Genomic DNA, 22,912 nt, shown 5'->3' with positions numbered 1-22,912 from the left:
GATGGCTGTTGCCTCTCTTTGATTGCAAAAGAAACATCCAACTCTCGGCCAGCACGTCCTGGTGGCTCCTTCCCAGGCAGGAGTGGTGTGTGTGTGTTTGTGCACATGTGTGTGTGTGCACGTGTGTGTATGTGTGTGCACGTGTGTGAGTACATGTGTGTGCGCACATGGTGTGTGTGTGTGCACGTGTGTGTGTGCACGTGTGTGTGTGCACACGTGTGTGTGTGCACGTGTGTGTATGTGTGAGCACGTGTGTGTGTACATGTGTGTGCGCACATGTTGTGTGTGTGTACGTGTGTGCGCACATGTGTATGTGCACATGTGTGTGTGCACGTGTGTGTGTGTGCACGTGTGTGTGAGTGTGTGCGCATGTGTGTGTGTGTGCACATATGTGTGTGAGTGTGTGTGCACATGTGCGTGTGTGTGTGTGCGCACACGTGTGTGTGTGTGTGTGTGTGTGTTTTGGAATCAGTCACGTTCCTCAGGCCCCCAGAGCACTTCCTGTTATGAGGAAACAGCAATTCGATTGTATCTTAGCACAACAATACACAATTTTGGAAAAATTTCAATGATAGTCACCAATGGATTATCAAGCAATGCTTCCTTGAAGGTGGCCATGGGATTTGGAGGTTTCGATAAAAATGGAGAACTCTGCCCATTTTGTTACAGTCTCACAAGAATTTTCCTTTTCCTCTGCAACCACAGAATCCCACAATGGTTTGGGTTGGAAGGAACTTGAAGCCCACCCAGTGCCACCCCATCCATGGCAGGGACACCCCCCACTGTCCCAGGCTGCTCCAACCCCAGTGTCCAACCTGGCCTGGGACACTGCCAGGGATGCAGGGGCAGCCCCAGCTGCTCTGGGCACCCTGTGCCAGGGCCCCACCAATAATAAGATTAACTTTAGGTGAGGTTTAAGTGCTCTGGTCTAAGGCTGTGCCACGCCTTTCTCTTCTGAACATTTTGTTGATAGGGTGCATCTTGGGGCGCAGATACATTTCTGACCATCCTCTTTTATTTCTCTTCCCAATCCTCCATCCAATCTTTTCATTAGCTTTTTTTTTTTTTGGGGGGGGGGGGGGGTGGGTGGGTGGAGGTTGGGTGGGGGTGGCACGCCACCAGGTTCCCTTTTTTGTCAGGTATTGTTATATAAAGAAAAATTAATGTAAGGTAAAAAAGCAGATGCCTTTAAAAAGACACCAATAAATCATTCAAAGTCTGTCAGTTTTCTGCACAGGCTGCTAGGAGAATAGATTTAATGGATCTACATACAACAGAGATTTTCTATATTGCTTAAGTTTTCTTATCTGGCAGAGCTTTGCATCATTTGGAACCAGCCCCATATCGTGGGAAGACTCCACTGATTTCTCTCAAGGAGAGCTTTGATTGTGGGGGAGTCCATGTATAACTTCTCTATAAGTGTTTCTGGATGTATATTTTGAGATACAAAGCCTAAGAATACGGCACAGAATGTGACAATGCAGAATATAGAAAGAAGCTGTTGATTACCATTTGTATTTTTAGACTCCTCGTTTCAGGAGGATGCCAAGAGCGAACTGCAGCAGTCAGATCCAACTGTATTATTCCTCATGGCAGTATAAAATACTGAGACAATTTCAGAAACTAGATTAAGAATCATTGTTTTTCTTGTTGCATAAAATTGCTGAAATTGCATAGAAATCTGTAGTGTGGATCACAAGTTAATGTAAAAACTCTAAGCTATTTTTTTTTCACTTTGTCTGTTTTAGCTACTGGGCAAGTTGTAGCATGAATAAATTTATTTTCTTCCTCTGAAGCTGTATAATATTAAATGCTGTGCTGTTGGCATAAAATATAAGTTGATCAGACAGACAAAGATTATTATTCTGACAACTGTATACACAGGGGTATCGTTGTACATTGAATTTCAGTGTGTAATATGGTATAAATCTTCATGAGAGACTCAACTTTTATTGGCTGCACAGAAGGTGCTCTTCCTTATTAAATACAGGAGATGGTCCCGGGGGGATATTTTTAAAAATATCTTTATCCATTTTTTTTTTTCCCTGGAAGGCTCGTGGATTCAGTGGGGTGAGGAATTCTCCCTGGAATGCCTAGATGGAGACACAGTCGTGCTTGGAATGTTTTGCCTCAGCAGAACCCACACAAGGCTCACCTTTCCCATTCCATAAGCTCTGTCTGGAGCCTGTAGGACACAAAAATTCACCTTAATTCAGTGAAATGTTACCAGTGAAACCCTAAAATCACTCTGGTTCTGCACTCCTGTCATTCCTGGCTGCCACTGACTGTAGCCATGCTCTCTTCCCACCTGCTGAGGGGTTTGGGGGCACAGGGACACTCTCAGACCCTCTTTCACTTCTGCACAAAACGAAGGGCAAAGAGTGAGAGATCTTCTTGTGGAGTTTAAACTGCATCCATCATTTTCCTGGCCAGTGCTGGGATATCAGCTTTTATTGGCCATGAGTAATTAGGAGATTTCATCAACTGTCCATCCAGAGGGTCCCCCCACCCTCCTAAATCAGCAGGACTGAAGAGACCATGGAATTTTATGGTTTCTCTCTTCCTCCAGGTTTTTTATTCAGTTAATGGCATTGCTCAGCTGGGAGGGCTCTGGGCACAGGGGTGTGACTGCTCTTGGAGCTGATGAAATGCCAGTTCTCCACAGATTCATATATTGCATTCAACAAGTCACTTTGATCTTTACTGGGCATCCCCTTCCCCATCTGTAAATGAGAATCAGGTGGATCTTTCCTGTGAGGGTCTGTGTGACCCCACATAAATAAATCCTATTTAGGCATTTATACATGGCCCTATCCCACAGAATGGGTGGGGTTTGGGGGATGAAGGCAGGGCTCAGATTTGGGCTGTGCACCCTTTCTTTCCATCAGACAAAGTCAGGGCTCAAACTTCCAAAACTTCTCTTTGCAATGAAAAGTTGTTCATTGTGACATTTCAGACCCTTCTAGAGTCCATATGAACAATTAGCATTACTAATTTTTTTTTACAATTTATAACATCAAAGTCTTCCCAGCTGTCCAAAATTCTCTCTTTTCATTCTGGTACTTTCTGTTATGACTCTGTAGTTTGATGCACTTCAAATCTTAGACTATACCTGTGCTTTTAATACCAGAACCAACTATAAAGTTTATACGCATCACCTTTATAGCATAAGTAAGGACTATGAAATGTTGTCTCTGTGCTGCTGATTTGTGTATTATTATGTTGAGAGTAACAGCTGTAAGAACAAAATAACACTTCTTTCACCATCCACAGGAACATGAAATTGCATATATTGTTTTTAAAATTAGCTATCACATGTAAAGTTCTATTGTATATAGCTAAATAATAAAAGTAAGTGCATTTTTAGGTGCTCTTCAAATAAGGTCATGGGGCTGATCAAGTTCTCAGTATTTCTCTGATTTTATGAGATTCCAGGAGCACTGATGAGATGTGCGGCACAAGTGGCCAATTTAAAAATGCCCTAAATATAACTTGAAGGGCTAATCACATTTACAGTCCACAAAATGTGCATGAATGCATATTGATGTGAGAAAAACACATCCAGTGAGAAAATAAAATAAACTATTAAAGTGAATAGGTTTTATTCACTGCTAATTTTAATTAAGACTCAGTCTTAATTCTCGTGTACACAATAGGAAAGACGTATTTTGGTACACAGTTTCCACAGCCTCATTTTTCACTCTTCTCTTTGTTTAGAAGTGGGTAAATATTTTTTTAAAAGCAGAGTTGTTTAGGAGTGGCCTGTGGTTCTCCGTCCTTTGCCTGGATGTTTGCCAACCCCACAGGGAGGGTTCAGGGCACGCATTTCCTGCAAACACTGCTCCCAAGGGGAAGGACAGCACCAGCCATGAGGAATAAGGGGGAACAATTATTTCTCAAACACTGATCCAACTGGAACACTTCAAAATTTTGATCCAGGATGATCAAATGTCACTGGGGCTGCTCTCCTTCAGGGCAATGGAACTCAGAGCAAAGCTCCTGAGTTATTAGCTGAGTAGTTTAGCATTTATCTTCTGAAGTCCCTGCCAAAGGCATACAGGCAGAATAAAGAATAACACCACATTGATAAATATGCATCATTTCCCCCTGCCTTCTACAAGAATTGTATAAAATGGAAAGGCATAATTGGACTCTTAGCAAATATAATAGATCAGAATTTATTTCAGGGTGGGTTTATCTTTTTTTTCCCAGATTGAATCTTTGTAACATCAGATTTCAACCTGCTGTGAGTGACTTTTGGGTCTGATTTACAAATATTTCAGATGGAAATGTCATGTGGAAACAAATTAAATGCTTCCTTGGCTGTGGTTACTTTGGTTATCAGAATTTATCTGACGGGGGGTGGGGGACAGAAGAGAAACTGAGCTGTGCTTGCTGGAGGAATGAGTTTGTCACCTTGAGAACTTGGGATCTCCACTGGCCACCTGGTGGGATGGGGAGTCCCCAGAGCTCTCCTGTCTCTCCCATCCCTCTCCTGTCCCACCACAGTTGTTGTGGCTTTTGGTTCACTCTTATGGCTGATCTACAGCCTGAGTGTGGGAAAGGAAAAGGAAAAGGAAAAGGAAAAGGAAAAGGAAAAGGAAAAGGAAAAGGAAAAGGAAAAGGAAAAGGAAAAGGAAAAGGAAAAGGAAAAGGAAAAGGAAAAGGAAAAGGAAAAGGAAAAGGAAAAGGAAAGGAAAGGAAAGGAAAGGAAAGGAAAGGAAAGGAAAGGAAAGGAAAGGAAAGGAAAGGAAAGGAAAGGAAAGGAAAGGAAAGGAAAGGAAAGGAAAGGAAAGGAAAGGAAAGGGTCGCTGAGTGCAGCAATCCCATCTCCAAGGTACATGTCAAATGGCAAAGGAATTCACAATCAAATGCTGCTTCCAGTTTATAATTTCATGATCCCATTTTTCTCTCAGGGGCAGAAGATCTGAGATGCAGATTGGATCTGCATTATTGTTCTGTCTCTGAGGGAGCATCTTTATGGAACACTCAGCTCTGGCAGAGGCATGGTGAGAGCTGGCAGGTCTGGGCTGAGGAGTTTTTCTGCCTGTCTCCCACCATCCACCTCGTCAGGGTGATGTGCCTTCATTTTACCCTTTTGCTTATAAAGAACACTGAAACCAGAACTGAGAATGCCTTAAGATCTTTTCAGCTCACAGTGCCACGTGGAATAAACTACAGTCAAACAAGAGGAATTACTTAACATTTTTGTTAATTAAGAGATCGTTTGCCAAATATCTTACCTGTTTTTTTTTTGTTGTTGTTGTTGTTTGTTTTTTTTTTGTTTGTTTGTTTGTTTGTTTGTTTTTTTTGTGATTTTATTTTCCAAAAGTAAGAAGTGGCTGTAAGCACTACTGGCTACAGTTCAGGAAGACTTAAAGGAACGACCTGTGGTGGTTGCACTGAAATAGAACATAAAAACAGAGATAGCAGAAGGCAAGAATGGCCAGACTGTGTTGAACAAAAAGATGTCAAGCTCAGGCCCTCCACAAGAATATTCCAAGGCACAGTCAAGTGCCATCAAGGCCATGTATCTCTGTGCCTACAACTCCATAAGGATGTCTATGAGGATGTCACAAGCCAAAGGTTGTATCTGTGTGTTTAATCACCCCAGACAGCTTAATCTTGATTAATTTAGCAGTTCCTTATGCAGGTTATGCTGTACAGCCTCAAAAGCTTAGAATTAAAAGTACATTTTTCTAATGTTAAATGATACTTGATTTGCAGTCCTTAATTTGTCCTTGTAGATTAACATAATGTTTCATTACACTACTGCAGAGTTGCAAATATTTTATGATAATTTCAATAGACTATTTGTTTTATTCTCTGGCAATAAAACCTCCAAAAACCTTATTCCCAAGCTTCTGCCTTGACTTCCATTTCCCATATGGTCACTGATGTGGGTGCAGAAGTCTTTGAGTGGGAGGAGGGAACAAATGACTCGATGAGACCTCATGCCCCTGAATTATTCTATCAATCAATATAGTCTAGAGTCAACAATTTCCTTCAGTGCCAAGCAGAATTACAAGCACCTAAACTGGTTTTTAACAGGCATAAAGAAGCAGAACCTACCACGGATTTTCTGCACAGAAAAAAACTTTTGGATTTCCACCTGAGCATCGCTCTCCGTGGGAGCAGCTCTGTAGCTCAGCAAGCAGGACCCTGAGCATTTCTGTGCTCCATTTCATCCCACAGCCACTTGGCCAGCAGCAGCAGGCTGGTGGCCAGGCAGTGTTTGTGGTTTGGTGCCACAGGGAAAACCTGGAATGAGTGTCTGGTGTCCTTTCCCCACTCCTGCTCCCTGCAAAAGGACATCAGCCTGGTCGTTCTCCTTTCCTACCTGGTGGGACGTGCTGACGTGATTTGGGAAATGAGTAAGTGGGACAGGATACTTACAGGTTTTATGAAAGAGGCTGAACATCTGCAGACAAAATATAAAAATTTATTTGCCTCCCTCTGGCCTTGTATTGTTCGAATAGACAACTGGGCCAGGGTTTTAATATTACCAGAAGTATGGCAAAAAAAGGCCCTAAATCACACGACACGTGGGAAGGAGCTCAGCCAGATCACATCACAATGACAAAGCAACACCTCTGGGCTGGAGGGAAGAGCTGGGAGCAGAAGGGGGGGAGGAAGAGAGAAGAATGTTCTGGGAGCTGCGTCAGGGATGGGGAACGAGGTGGCTGCGAGGATGCTGCAGGGACCACTCTGGGGATGGCTCAAACCAGCAGCAACTGGCCAGGAACATCCCAATATTCCTGGAGCCACTCTGTGGACAAAAGCAGGGGATGGTGACTCTGCTCAGCCCAAGGATGAAGGCTGCTCTGGGGCACAGAGGGTGCAGAGCACACTTGGATTTTCTGCCCTGACACGAGGAATTCTCCCAGAGCAGTGCCAGGAGCTCTGGGGACCTGCACTGCTATGGAGACAACAGCACGGAAAATGTCAGGACAGGATCTGCAGGTCAAGTGTCTGGGTTTGGGGAGAATAACCCTGACCCCTTCTCTGCCCTCAGAATGAGGAAAAGCAGACTCAAAAGCAAAAGATCTTCTATGGTGCTTCCAAATATCCAGCAGCACTTAATCCCTGGATTAGAATTTATAAGAAATAAGTAGAAAACAGTGCAAACTTCAGGTTCACTGCCCTACTCAGGAGGGAAAATAACATTTTACAAAAAAAAACTCCTCAAACTTCCAGAATTGGCATCACCAAAGAAAAAGTACCAGTGTATTTGTGCATTCAGGAAAATGACTCCTGAAGGAAGTCTTCCCAAAATTACTTCTGGCTCTGCGTAATTTAGGGAGATATGCATATGCCTATGAATTGTTTAACTGGAAAAAAATGTCTTTTATTCCTGTATAGCAGATGCACAAAGGGAATGGGAATGTTTTATAACTTAGGCTTTTAAATAATATATAAATGCTGACATTCTCAGCTGAGACATTTTGATTTTTGTGTGCTGTGTAATACAGAAGTGTACAAATATTTTTTTAGAAATAATTATTTTTCCCTTTTCAAAAAGAATATGAAACCTCAAGAACGTGATAAAACATCACAGTTGGTTTCTAAATGCTTTGCATCTTAATATGGTTGAAGTTAAGGCAGTAAGTAATTTCTGACTTTTTCCCTTGAGCCACGTAGCTCTTTTCATATGTAATTATTCTCTGAGTGCATTAGATAATGCTATGGTTCCCACAGCTGTATACACATCTATAAATCATTAATGAGGCAGTTAACTGAAACAAAACTATAAAAGATTTGCATTACCCGGCAGAACCCAGCCTTAATTGACTTCCAGTTATTTACAATTAATTTTTCCATTTGGAATAATGATTGCAAGCAATGTAGGGTTTTTATTACTGAGGAATTAGATGCTGACTATTCATCAAAAGTTTTTACAGAGAGACTGTGTCAGTGGACAGTAATGAGCTGGAGGTAATCTGATTTTTACACAATGTACACTCCCCCACACTGGCAGAGGGGATGGGTGGGAGGGGGCATGTGCAGAAAAATGCAGACAGGAGCCAGCAAACTTTTTTTTGTCCTTTTTATCATATACCTAAGTTTAACAACAATTAATTTCTTTACTTTACAACATCCAGCTGAAAGGCAATAGAATGAATAGAGCTGGCTGCAGTTTTACATAGAATAAACTTCATGAATGAAGAGTGAGTAAATATTTATTTTGATCTTACAAGACTAAGATAGACACTGGGGATTAAACAATGCAGAGGCTGTCGAGTAAATATTATTCCATTATGCTTTTAAAAATTACTTTTATAGAGACATAGAGCACAGAGTAAATCCTCATTAAGCTGTCACTGTTTGAGTGAGGTCCAGGACTGGGGCTGTGTGTCAGAGCCTGGACAGACACACGGAAGAGATCAGCTCTCTGTGCCATGTGAGCATAACTCTGGCTGACATTAATGGCCTGGGGATGTGTTCATCAGCAAGGGATGTCAAGTTCAAATTCCTAGTAAAACTTCAGTCAAAAGTCACCAGCTCCATTTGCAGCAGCTGATGTGATCTTCTTTACCCTTCAGCCTTCCCTTTCCAGAATGCCTGAGCACACAGCAGTGAGATTCCTGCTGGGGATCCACAGTGGGAAAAGGAGTAAAGTCTCAGGTACTGAGGTGCATTATTTACACTGCATCCCTGGAAATCAATCCTTCCCTGGGACTGAGCAAATGATCCATTAGTGATTTCTACCCTTATTGGGTACGAAACACATACAATTAACATTTGGGTTGTTGTCTGTTCTCCTCAGCTACAGCTGCCATGCTGAGAAAACTGAATGTCCTGCTTTATTTTCTTGTTTAAAATAAATAACGTTGTTGTCCTTTGGCTAACATTTGAGACTCTCCACTCATGCCAGCTGGCTGGGCTGCCCTGAGCCAGGCACTGCAGGTGAAAGCAGCCCTGTGAACCTGGGGAGGGCATGGGGAGCTTTGATTTCTGTCGCGTGGTGTAGACCAAGAGACAAACACTGTGAACGTGGGGGAGTTTAATTCTGAGTCATGGCAGAGCAAGAGGCTGCTCTCTGCCTTATCAATAGGTGCCACTGGAATGGATCTAGGAAATAACAACCCAACACTGGTAACCTTGAGAATCCTGCAATCTCCTGCTGGACTCATTTTTCCCAGGTTCTGTTCCGCTGGGCTGTGCTGCCAAGTGAAATGTAGAGGAAGGTGACAGCCTGGCCATGGGTCATTCAGCCTGCCAGTAATTCCAGGCTTGGCAAATTGGTCCTGCCTCCTCACCAGTCCATGAACTTCACAGACACTTGACCTACTCATGCTACACTGGCTACTGCAGCAGTTTAGCTGGAAAAGCCACTTCCATGTGTGAAGTCTGAGAGGCTTTTCTTTTGGAAATGGGGCCGGTACCAGATGAGCAAACAGTATTATTATTTTCATTAAGGTATCACATCCTGTCGACACACAACATTGGCAATTGCATTTCAAATAGGCATGCCTTGACAAACTGTACAGTACAGGTTAGACAGTGGTTTGGCTGTGCCCATGATCCTTCTTACTGAGCTTGTTGTCCTGGAGTGGGAAAAGCTCCGTTTGTAAACTCAGAACTGCAGTAACTCTTTATGCACAGAGGTGATATTGCTGACATTGATGGGGTTTTTTTCCTAATAGGTTCAAAGTATCAAACTGATCAACACCCTATTTCTTGCAGGAATCCTGAACAGCCTGGTACTGCCTGTCTTCAAACAGCAAAAAAAAAAATACTCTGGCTTAGGAGTTTCTTGAGGTTTTACTTTGAAGAAAACAAAACCAATTTAAGTGAAAAAACCCCTTCATTTGGTGAAAATTTCTGTTCATTTCAAAAAAGCTGGTAACTATGAAAACCATGCAATTTACTTACCAGCTTTTACAGATCAGGGGTCTTAGTCCTGCAGGGTTCCTCATCCCAGTGACAGAGTTCTTGCTTCCCTGTGTCTCCTTCCAGCTGGGTTTGGTCTGGGGCTGTGGATTAAACACAATTGCTTTTCTCTTTTCCCTTTATGCTTTTTCTCTTATTTTTTTCCCCCAGGTTAGTATGAGCAGAACATAACATACTAGAAGAAATAAAGAATTACAGTCAGGATGTCAGGAATTGTATTTTTTTTCCTTTGGAATGCAATCTCAATATTCAACTACAAGGAAAAAGCCATAAAAAGAACCAGAGCTTTTTCCACAGCTTTGCACATTGTAGACATTGTAATATAGGTGTCAAACGTTACTAAATCAGCTGTCAAATGCTATCAAACACTTACTCTGCACAGGTGTAAATGATCACATAAAATGCAAAGTACTGATCTGACACCAAATATCTCTGTGTACCATTTCTGTCTTCAGTAGTTTTACAGAACTATCAAGAAAGAGTCCAACGGGGAGTTTATTCCTTGTTATTTAAGAATTTTTGGTCTGTTTTCTTACTTTTAGGGATGTGGTTTCCCCCTCTGCTCCAGCTGACACCAAGGAAGAGAGTGCAACAATTTGCACAGAATAGCTTTGGACTGATCCACAAAGAACAGTATAATGCTTCATAATAATGTTCCAAATGTTAAAGAATTTTTCCTGCCAAAACCTCTCTTTTGTAAGTGCCCCAGCATCATCAACTGATGGCAGCACAGCTCTGGGAATAAACACTTCCAGCTAATGGCAGGAATTGTCAGGGGAAACACGAAACAGGTATTTCTTCCTGACACAGAATGAAACACATTATTAAAGTTAAATGCCAAATCCTACCAGCACTGGAGCGAATTAAGGTTTATTTTTCATTCCTGTTCATTCTTCCTCTCTTCCTAGCTAATTCATCTTGTTTTATTTAATGCCAGCGTTTTTTCCTGTTTGGCCACTTTGGTGGACGGGGCAACAATTCATTTTAGGGACGTGGCTTTGAGTAACAAGTTTAAGGCTTCAGGCAAAGCCCAGATCCTAAAGGAGCATCCTACAGGCTCCCTGTGCTGTGTGAAGCTCTCCAAAGGCAGGGCAGGGTAACCACAAACACCTCCCTGCCCCTCTGCAGCACAGTCCCAAAGGTGCCCTGCTCCATCCAAGTGCTTCATGCAGAGCATTTAAATCAGGCTGTGTACAGCAAAACCTCTTAATAACCTTAAGGTCAGGGGTGTTGGACTGCCACGTTTATTGTGAGCGAGCTGTGATACAAATTTCAGCATAATGAAATCATTTCAGGTAACACCTCAAAAGGACTGAGTTTGTCTCCACTGTTTTAATTTGGATTTTCTTGTGAAAAGTTAAGTCTGGCCCACTAGGGGCTGAGTGAAGCACACAGTGATTAATTAGAGCTGGACTGATTTTGTATAGTTCAATATGAACATGTCCCTTCTCTGGCTGCTTCATCTCCATCTTCCCTCTGACCAGCCAGAATATTTATTCCAGAATGCTTGCTGTGGTACCAGGAGCAGCAGGTATGTATATATCTATATACACAGCAAAATCGGAAATATATACAGCGAAAGCCCTCTTTTTCCCAAAACTAACCACTCCTGCCACACTTGAAGACAAAAAATAATAGATGGTGAAAGAGATCTACTGCTCAGTGAACACACATTTCAGTGTCCTTTCTGAAAGAGCTGTGAAAGCATTTTCAAACATGCAAGGTTGAATATAAGATAAAATAGTTAAACTATCATAAAGCATCCAGTTTTAAAAGTATCACTTATCATAAGAACATTTTAATGTATGGTGCTGTACTTGCTTTCACAGTTTTGGGTTATGTCAACAGAATCATATAATGAAGATGTAGTAAAATCTTACTGCATTTGTAACTGAAACTCAGAAAAATGTGAGTTTTTATTTTAAAAAATGAGCTCCAGAAAGAATTTTTCCCTTGCCTTAGATGGCCACATCCAAATGTTCATGCAAAGGATGCTCTTTTCCAGCAGAAGACCCAAACAGGTTCAGGTCTCAAGGCAAGGGTGGGTGCAGCACCCACAAAAGCTGCAGCATCTGTGCTCTGCTGACACTGAACTGGCTCACTTCAATTGATTTCTTTGATGTACAAATATAAAGCAGTAGCAAATCATTATCCATCCATAATACATCATTATAAAAGTAGTTTTTTTACTGCCCTTCCATCTCAGCTTCAAATCATCAAAGACGCTCTTATTTGCAGACAGAACCAAAGTCAGGATGTTTATTAATAGTGATTTTACAAGTGCTTAAACATTTGCAGTAGGTATTAGAAATGATGATAGCACATGACCTGGCTCAGAAAAGCCCCTCTGCAAATTCTTTCCCGTGTGTCCCCACCCCAGCAAGGACAGCAGGGCCAGTGGATGCTGCAGGACCACAGCAGGAAGCGGCAGGGGAAGGTGGGGAAGTGCTTCCATCAGCACTGCTGCCAAAGGTTCCAGACCCAACGGGATTTGGGAACTGCCCCGTGTGTATTTAGGGCTCAGTGCATGCACAGGCACAGGAGGGGCTGTGGAGCTCAGCTGAGGCCATAAAGGAAATTGGTTAACAATTCAGGTTAGCCTGCATTTTGTCACGTTACCAAAAATAGTCTGTAAATAAATGTATTTACAGGCCACTTCCTTGTAGGCAGGCAGCAATTACTTCAAGCAGCATTCAGGTTTTAATGCACAGCCCTGTGTTTCCACAGGAGTGTTCTCACTGTGGACTGCTATAGATCCAGGCTTCAGATGGAGACTGGGCACCACTGATCCTCTGGGGTCCATTAGGGTGTGCATTCCACAGGACTCACAAACGCAGCTGCAGCCCCTGGCCCGTGCTCAGCCAGGATCACCGATGGTCCCATGGCCACTCCACAGGGCATCCACACCCCTGGACAGGCTCCCAGGGAGCTGTGGGTGCTGTCCCTGCCCCTCTGCCCCACACCCAGGGAAAAAACCACCTGAAAACCACAACCCCAAGAGGTGCTGTCCCTCTCTGGCTGCCAGCTGGGGCTGTTCCAGTGAGGAGGAGTGCGGTGCTGAAGGCTGAGGAGGCTCCTCCACCCCAGGGTGGCTTTAACACCTTTGTCCCACTCAGGATGTGCTCGTCAGACCCAAACCCCTCAGCCTCTTGCTTTGCCAGTACTTACCAGGATTACTAAGGACTGAAAACAGTCAGTCTCTCAAGTTTATCAGTCTCCTAAATATCATTTGTCAGTATTTTGACACTGAAAACCAGTCTGGGATGGGAAAATCAGGAATCCACCTGTGCTCATCAAGCCGGGCTCAGTGATGCCTTAAGGAATGTGTACAACAGCCAGAAAGGGGAAAAATGCTCCAAAAGCCTTTCTGGAGATGAAAGGGAAGTGCAAAAATGTTGCTGTTTTAAAGACTGAGCTATTTAGTTACATTTAGTCCTTCTAAACTACACAACACAGTACAACTGAGCAAAGACCTCTCTCCAAAATCTGCACTTCACAGGAGCACTGGGTCAGCCAGAATGCTGCAGCAACCCAAGGGCTGTTTCAACTCCTTTTCAAAATTAGATTTAGAAATAAAGTCCAGCCCTCATTTAAGAAAATCCCACTGGAACTGAAACTAAAATTAATATAATACCCAAAGGTACAATTTAAGTTCTGGTGTTGCAATGTTTTTATTCACACATAAGCATTTATTAAGAATCAGAAGGACTCTCAATTCCTAATGCTCCTGTTTCTTTGTATCATTCCATTTTTGATGGCTTGATCAATGGCAGCATGATTAATGCAGTTATCAGAACAGCTATTATAAAAATAGCATGGAACAAACCCAATTTCTACATTGGAAGAATGTTCTGATAAGTCACTTGATCACCTGTAGAAGAGAAGGCAACACATCTCCTTGAACTGACACTGGTTAAACGCCAAGATTTCTTTTAGGAACAAAAAAAAATATCAGGTGATTCTATTCTGCAGAGTCTGTTTACAAAAGTCTGCTAATGAGAAAAAAATACAGTGCTAAAAATGAAAGAAATTGTGAACACTCTACATTTAGATGTAGCCAGAAGTAAACATAATCATAGGGAACATATTCCCTGCAGATCTATTTAAAGGTCTTTTTTGTTTTTAAGTGACAGTGATTTATATTCAGGGCACGTGTGTGTAAACATGTGTACATAAACAGGATTTTGTAAGGAAATAAGAACCCTGCCTTTGACCCAGGAATTAAAATAAAGAGGGTACAGGTGATCATTTAATTCCACCTGACCCAAACCAGCCCCCAGTCCCATGTTTTGAGAAGGGAAGCTTTCAGTTGCAAAGTTCAGAATCTGGAGCATACAATGATTAGGAAAATGTTTAAAACCAACCCACCCTCTTTATTAAGTCATTTCTTCAAGTATTTTTAATAGTGCAAAATACTGGTTTGCATTAGTACAGTTACTATGGGAATTCACAGTCCAAAAAAAATCTTAGAAGATTTCCAAAGTCAAACAAAAAACTTTTTAATACTGTATTTTTAGCAAGAACATTTTTAACAAAGAATGTGTACTTTAACTTAATATGGTACAACAGAGAAACCATACTTAAAAGTTTCCATTATCTAACACTCTACTGCATATTCATTTTTCCATCTTAAAAGACCAAAAGCCAAGCTGAACTGAGCATTAAAAAAAAAAGCATCAATTATAATCCTCATATTACATCAGCTATTAGGGTTTAGCTCACACTTTTGAATCAGTCATCTAATGAAAGGACAATTTTTACATCGTTCTTTTAAAAAATGTACACACATTTCTTTTTAAAACGTAATATATATCGAGTATCTGCTTCAGTAAACAAAGCTTAATTTATAAACACAATCGAAACAGCTCCATGTTGAACAGTTTCAGTGAAAACTGGACTTGTATGATGTACAGCCAGTGAGGACCATTGTGGCTTGAAATCATTGTGCCATTGCTATTCAGTAATAGCCACCTCCTAAGGAAAAAAAAAAATAAAAATGTTCTTTTTTGGGGTGGGGTGGGGAAATAATTAATGTATGTGCTTAAAAATACTAAAACTCCTTTCTATCTCCAGGGACCTAAAAATGATCTGTTGTGACAGGCTTGGTTTGGTATGGTAAGCTTGTAAAAAGTCTCAGTATTTCTTAATATGGCAGTTTTCAATGCAGCAACAGTAAATTGCTTGAAATTGTCCTTCAAGTTTCATGCTACAAATCCTGTTCCTCACACTGAAGGCATCAAAGGTCGGAAGGGACATTTCTCAGGAACTATATAGTCTTCAAATAGTGGTCATTACACATTTTTCAGCAATAGGTGGTTCCTTCAGTACATAATGGTCGGTTTGATGTATGTTCTGTTTTCTGGAGGGAAACAAAAAAAGAAGAAAAAAGTCAATTACACAGTTGAACATTTTATAATTAACTGACACTTAGGTGGTTTCTTCATTTGGTTGTGGATCTTTATTATTCCTCAAGCCAAAAGAGCAGATCTACAAGTGATACAAGCTAAAGTGTCCATCACAGGGGCACATTTTGTGTAGGAAAAGGAGGCACTGGCTAACAACATCAGGCCAAACCCTCATGAAGGGACAAAGAACCACCACCACTTGCCCTGGTGTTTGTCAGAAATTACTCAGGACAGGTTGCAAACACTCTGATTTGGATTTTCTTCCTTTATGGCATTTTTTTTTAAATCAAACACTCCTTTTCTCCCAAAGGCAGCCTGTGTTGGATTGCTGCCTTCCTGGGACAGACCCAGGGACAAGGCACCAGCTTTACCACACACCCTTGGCACTGCACAAACCTGCCAGGGAACAGGGTGTTAAAACTGCACTGCTTTCAAAAAATGTAAATCAGGATCTGTTCTTGGAAAACTGTTCTTTCATTCAGAAACCACCACATTTCTCTTAAAATTCTTTTTTATTTAGGGAACGAAGCAGAAAAGCACTTCATAAAAATATTCCTAGCTACAGTACCTATCAACTATGATTTTTCACATTAAGCAACTACAAGCCCAGAGAAAAAATAAATATTGAAATGCCCACAGAAACTGAAGCTAACAAGAATCCATATTCCTGTTCATTATACAATGAATCATGAATCCACCCAGCTAAATCTGCAAGAACTGATCTGGAAGATGATAGCAAAATGATAATATGGAGCAGCATTTTGTATAATGTTGACATCTCTCCCATTACTGTTTTACATACGCCAATACCGAGCACTCCTAAAGAAGGAACAAGTATTGACCTGCAAACTGACACTGATCCTTGGAGCAATCTCCAAGTTTGCCACATTTCAATTTCAAAATGCATTTCAGCTATAATATGAGTGATTTATCATTTAGCAGTAGCTGTCAAAGTAACCTCCTAGATAAAACAAAAACATCTGGAACCATAAACAGAGGAGAGCAGTAGCTGAATTTTAATCCAAATCCGACATGTTCACTTCATTAGGAACAGGAAACAGCTAATTAGTAATTGAATGTTTTGTGGTTTTAAGGAGGATCAGACTCTCCAAACTGAGATGATTTAATAAGTATTTTGGATGTAAGCACAAATAAAGATCACAAGAGCCAGGGACATAACAACTCCAGAGGGACGTTTGGGAGCCTCCGAAGAAAGGACTAAAATTAGTTTCAGGCCATTGGCTGATGAAAATTCTGGTTTTAAACCTAGTAGGGAATTACTAAAGCCTGGTGGGGTGTCAGCAGAAATGCAAGGCTTGAGCACTGGGGGGTTTGTTTGTGGTTTGGAGTTTTTTTTTTCCTTTTTCTCATAATCATTAGGAAGCTGCACATGGCGTCTTCCTAGTGGAGGCTGTTACTTATGTTCTTACTAAATTTTAAGTATTATTTTTTAAACTAAGGTAAGATTAGGGCATTGAGGGCACTGTGGGCTGACTAAACTTTGGAACAGGTTTCCATATTTCCTTCCAATCCCCTTTATTTCTCAAGAAAAGTTCAATGGAGGTATCTGGAATACCTGTAAGAGAGAGAAGTAAATGCCACAGCTCAAGCCCAGTGCAGCCACCCAGGAGAGATCACTGATCAGTGAGCAGAAAGTGCACAGTTAAATATTTCCTTTTTTATAACACCCTCAATTATTATCCAGAAATTAAAATACTTTTCTGTTGCTGTGCAATAAACTGAATTTCGTGGCATTAGCTACATAACACAGCAACCACCTCTGAGGAATTAACGTGTTGGGAGCAGCTGTGTCCCCACTTCCACAGGAAGACAATGTGATGTTGTCAAATTAATCTTTTCTGGAGAATATTCAACCATCTCCTCAGTGCAGCTGACTGCAAGCTACAGACCATTTTATAGCACTTTACTGTACTGTATTATACAGCAAAGATTTGAATAAATCTGTGTGCAATAAATGTATTCTTTTATCAGGTTTATCCCTTAATCAAATATTCATTTATGTGGGCTTCATTCTATTAAAAAATGAAATTATACAAAGGTGAGCAAAAGCATAGATTTACAGTAGTTTAAAGCCTAATCTCATTCTCTAGGGGCAATACTGACAATATAAAAACTGTATAAATGATATTCCCTAACACTAAATATGCTTATGAGCCCCCTGTGCATGTTACACTGCTTTACAGCCTACAGAGCAATGCATGACTGGCTTAATAAGCAAGACATTTAGAAAGGAGTTTTTTTCCCCTTCACAATGTTTAAGACAAGTAAAAATCTCCAAGTTTCTTGGTGAGCCAGAGTCTGTGTCAATAACTGGGATTTCCTCTCAGGATGGTGTTCTCTTGCCTGAGTTGTTAGCCCAGAATAGGTGCAACTCTTGCACTCTTTTTAGCCACAATATCATCATCTGTCTTTTTCTTTCAAGGTTTTAATGGGTGGATAAAGGGCAAATCCAAAGACAATAATCACCATCTCCATATTGATTCACGTTTCATTTTTTTCCACTCAGCCTATTCCACATCTCTGAATTTTCTGAATCCTTTGTTTGTAAGATCTCTGGTTTAAACCTGGAATTCAGCTTTATTTCCCTAAACTACTTTAAAACAAAACTCCCACGTGTGCCTTCCCAATGTGCCCCTGCAGTGCTGCTGTGCAAACCCAGTCCAGGGAGAGGAGAAACACCGTGGTTGCATCTACACCTTGGGATTGCCAGGGCTCTGTGGGACAGTGTGAACTGTGAAGAAATTCACTGGAGGAAGGAAATGTGATCAGCAACGTAGCGAGGAAACTGGTAAGTATGTTGTATCGATAACTGTAAATTACGTAATGTCATTTATAAGGTATAATGGGTTATACAGCACTACGGGCTGCAGAGAATATGGGTAGCAGGGATGAAATAATAGACTGGAAATCCTGCTCTGCCAACTGAGCTGAGGAGGAGCTGGGAGAGCAGCTGGAGGAAGGTGAGGTGGGGCTGAGAGCTGGCTGCGTGGCCAGAGCAGGGGCAGGAGGGCAAGGGCAGCCCTGTGCCAAGCTGTGCCCTCCCAGAGCCTCTGCACAGCTCCTGCTCCAGGGCTGGGAGCCAGGAGCCTCACAGGATACCACGGGCGTCCAGCTGCACAGAGATGTGCTCCCCACCCTTCCCAGGCTGGGTAAACAGCACCTCAGTTAGATCAGAGCCAAGCTCAGCTTTGGAGGAAGCAACGCATGGGAAATGCAATGCTCTAACAAGAAATTAACTTGCAAAGCTGGGGCTAATTAGTTTGAACCAGTGTTTTACTTTGTACAAAGAAAAAAATCAGACAAAACCAGTTTGCTTCTACAAAGGATCACAGCCCTCAGGAAAAGCCTGTTTCCCTAGAGCCCCTGGCAGGCAGGAGTGCTGCAAGCCTGGAAGGGGAATGAATCCAGGCTCCTGCTCGTGGGTAAGGACCAGAGCAATCACCAAAACTCAGCAAAGGATCCCTTCACTACTGTGAAAACAAGATGGACCTGGGCTGATCGTTCTGCTGAATGACAAGTAAAAATTACTTCTTTGCCTCTTATTGTCCAGCAAAACTTCTCTTTTATCTGCAAATATCCTTCCAACTGAGCAGTGAGAGAGCAGGGCACAGCCCCCTCTAGACTCAGAAAAAACACGGTCAATAAATGCTCGTTCTGTGAGCAGCAGTACCAACAAAGGTTGGTTTGTTTTCATCTCTCACACTTTTCTGTGGCCTCTCTCCAGCCCTGCAGAGGTGTCCTCTCAGATACCTAGAGCTGGCTGAGCCCAGGGCATCCCTTGGGATTGGTACCAAAACCTCCCTGTCCCTGCAGAACTCACAGAGCTGCTGGCTTGGAGTTTCTCCCCCCCGTATTTTGTGCGTAAGGCTGCTGAATTGGCCTTGTCAAATACTTCCTCATCCACGTTAAGAGAGCTGAAAAAACCTGTACTAAACCCAGGATTTCTAGTCAGTCCCTGCTGGGCCCCATTCCTGGCGAGCCCCTGATGGGGCAGCACGTGGCCAGCGTGGGCACGGAGTGGCAGCCTGGAACTGCACAGGAGCTTTAAAAGAACTTTTCCAGGAGCTCTGCAACGACACAGCACGAGGCAGCTACCAGGGGTTTCATAATTCACAGCCTCCAGAGCAGGACACGCTCCGGGGAGAGAACACAGCTTGGGCAGGAGGAAGAACAACAGGCCAAACACTCAGACAAAGCAGCTTGGATTTGAAAACTCACTGCTTAGATCAGAACACCAATAAATTAAGTCCATCTACGTGATAAACATCAAAATGCGCTCCGAACTACATCAGTCCTTCATCTTTGGCAAACAGATTAAAAAAAAAAAGTTATTCTCGGTAACCCAAGAGTTTTTTGTGCCAAATCTCTGCCAGGTTATGTCACAAACAAAAGCAGCAGCAGCAGCAGCAGCAGCAGCAGCAGCAGCCCTGGGTCACCCTCCCGTTGCAGGCACAGTGAAGTACATTTTCACCTTAGGAAGGCCCGCCTGCCTATGCTGCTGCCTCCTTCCTGAAATTCAGAGTATTTTATTTTTTTTTGTAAATTGTTATTATCAAGTATTACTGCAACACCTACTTTTTAAGATTTTAAGCTAACATTGCTTTGCTGATTGTTCCAATATCCTCTAACAATGAAATATTGTAATACAAAAGTTAACTAAGGTATAAACATGCAAAAGGAGAAGTCTCCCTGTGATCATAAAATGATGTTATTTTCTGTTCAGCAGTTCATGTTACTGCTGTTCATGCTAATTAATTAAAGGAGCTGTTGCTGTAATGTGCAAACAGGGAATCTGAGAAACTGAGAGGGCTTTTAGGTCTCAGAGTGAAGTTAAGTCAATCTGGGCGCGGGCAATCAAATGTAATGAAATCACTTGTCAGTGCTAAGCTTGCAAAAACTGTGAAGTTTGACTAGGGAGTAAAAGGATTATAATTAGATTTCCAATAGGATAATAACTAAATGGCAGAAAGCAGTAAAGAGAAAATATTACTTTGTTAGCTAATGGTGCTGCTGTTCGGTTTTAGTTTTTATCAGCACACTTGTAGTTGTGCTAATTTAATTTGCTTTTATCAGCAAAAATGCACTACTCGAATGGTACTTGAATGTCATTTGCAAAAATCATTGATCTGAAGGTGCACTTAATGACACCCAGTATGTTTATTTTATGTGGAAGGGAGATTGGCTGATAAAATGCTTGCTGCTCTGTGGTGCTGGCCCAGGAGTGAGCAGTGGAAGGAGGAACAGGATGGTATCTGAGTGCTCATCACCCGCTCTGCTCCACTGCAACCACCCCTGATCTCCTCTGCCACCTAAAAACCTCCCAGCTCCAGCTCTGAACTCCACCTGGGATATGGAGCATGGAGGCTTTAGACTCTAAAGTTCAAAAAACTTTTAAGTCTCATCTGCATGAAATTTCTGTTCAATTAATACACAAAGAAGAGGAAAATGAGTCAACTAAATGGAAAAGATTTATAATGCAGATCAGAAACACAGTACATGAACAGCTTGTGTTAATAAAATCATTTTAAGAAATGAGCATAAAATATGATATGACTTAATCACTGTGAAAGGTGGCCGAGCAGTAGTTCTATAATTTTCCTTTAAACCATCTTAAGGAGATACTGGCAGTGGAACTAATTGAATTTCAAAGGAAAAGCACGGTTAGAATGATAGATTTCTGTCCAGCAGAGCTATTGACAACAGAAAAAGAAAGCTCTGTATTGATGCTAAAGCTTTTTTTTCTGAGCAACTGAAAGATTTTGGAAGCCTGGAAACAGCTTTGTACTAGGGACATGTGTTTTGCCCCTTCCTCCTCCCAGGGCCCAAAAAACAAAGGCAGCAAATGACAGGGGCAGTGAGGGAGTGTGCTCCAATTGTCAGAGCTGCAACAGCAATAGGAGCTGTCAGGGACACGAATGGTTATCAAAGGGAAAGGGAATAAAAAGTTATTACAGTATCAGCATAAATAAAAATGAAAGAGACAGGAACACTTTGAAATCTAAACAAGCTCCACAGAGAGCTCTCCAGAAAGCTTTTTATCAGCTGAGAGTGTTTAGTGACCAAGTGGCTCAGCTCCTCATGAGCAGGATTACCACGCCAGGGGGGTCACAGCCAGCAGGGCAGAAAAGGGAAGGGAATGGCTTTGCCATGGAGGGACAGGGACAGGGACAGGGCTGCAGCTCCTGCTGCTCTCACTGAGCCCAGGGACACTGAACACAGGCAATATCCAGCTCTCTGGCTCCACAAAAACTTCTCACAAGTGAAGGGATAATGTAGCTGGGGTCAGAAAAGAAAAAACAAAAAATGAAGAAACCCAACCTGAAATAAAAATGGTAAGAATGACAAGGCTTGCCTGTGTATTAATGAACTACAGGCAACGTAAGAAACTTCTGATTCCTTCAGGCAAGTGAATGGTCACTGGAAGTGGCTGTGCATCACTTTCCTCACAGTATTTGTAATCATTTGTATTTTTGATGTAAAGACACATTTGAACCGAATGTCATGGTTTTTCTTTAACTGAAAACTGAAATTACCTTTCCCTCCTTTACCAGAGTCTGCCCAGATGCACCTTAACTCTCAAAGATGTTTGGAAGAGCACCGAGCACTCCTCTCAGCAGGTACCATAAACAGATCAGAAATGGAAGGAACATTTTGCTCATCAAATTTAAACACGTGTCCCAAGTGCTCATCCAATATTTTGACTATTTCTGGCAGCAGCAATTTTCCAATTGCAATATTTAGAGCACAGCTCTCATCATATGTGCACAAATATATACACACACATATGTCAGATGTATATATCTGCATTACAATAAAGCTGTGATTCTCCTTCTCTGTAATACAGAGCATATGAATCTAAAATCACAAGAAGAGACAGCAGTAAAAATATTTGAAAGCTTTCCTGTAAGGATGACAGATGGACGACAGATGCCTACCAGAGGTATGCAAGTCAAAGAGAAATGCTCACGTGAGGTTTGTGTCTCTAAGTGCACTGCAGCCCTTCTCCTGTCTGCACAAACTCCCTTTGGATAGCTCAGCACAGGGGATTTTTTGCACATTACTATTACATGATGCAGGAGAAAGGGTGGGATTGCTCTAAGAAGCAGCAGTTCTATGCAAGAGGCAGCTGTCTCCAGAGCAGCCAGCATAAAACTGAATGGTCTGGAACGAACACGGCCCAGGACCAAGGGGAGAAAAACTCTACAAGTTGGACTTTCATCTGAGAATCTCAATGGTCCAACTGCTCAGACCAGATTTTGTCACAGGTGACTGTGGACTTTCTGTGAGGCTCAAAGAGGCTTCCAAGAGGAATGGGAATACCCCTTGGGAATACCCCTGTGTCTCAGCTCCCCGCAAAGCAGGATTTCACATTTCCTCACGTCCCAGACCTGCAGCCAGAAGCCATTTCCTGCTCTTTGGGAAGCACTCACACCATACCTGGAGGTGCTACACTTAGACACAGCCACACAGTGAAGGAAAAGCAGCACCAGCTATCTGCCCATAACATGAACATGGCTTTTCCCCTTCACTTACAGTTCATGGCTTTTTTGAAAACATCTGTGATCTTGACAGTTAGGTACAGTTTTTCTTGA

The 22,912-nt window shown here is 42.0% G+C and overlaps 1 protein-coding gene across 1 annotated transcript in view; it reads right to left on the bottom strand.

The window, feature by feature from the left end:
• Window positions 1–15,215: 15,215 nt before the first annotated feature.
• DACH2 (dachshund family transcription factor 2) overlaps window positions 15,216–22,912 on the bottom strand; it is a 246,612-nt gene continuing 238,915 nt past the window's right edge. Inside the window, exon 12 of the mRNA XM_062502722.1 lies at window positions 15,216–15,253. Within this exon, the coding sequence (XP_062358706.1) occupies window positions 15,216–15,253 (38 nt within the window). The remainder of the gene's footprint in view (window positions 15,254–22,912) is intronic.

This window comes from Cinclus cinclus, chromosome 15, assembly GCF_963662255.1.
Source record: "Cinclus cinclus chromosome 15, bCinCin1.1, whole genome shotgun sequence".
NCBI lineage: Eukaryota > Metazoa > Chordata > Aves > Passeriformes > Cinclidae > Cinclus > Cinclus cinclus.
This window is presented reverse-complemented; position numbering and strand designations above follow the sequence as displayed.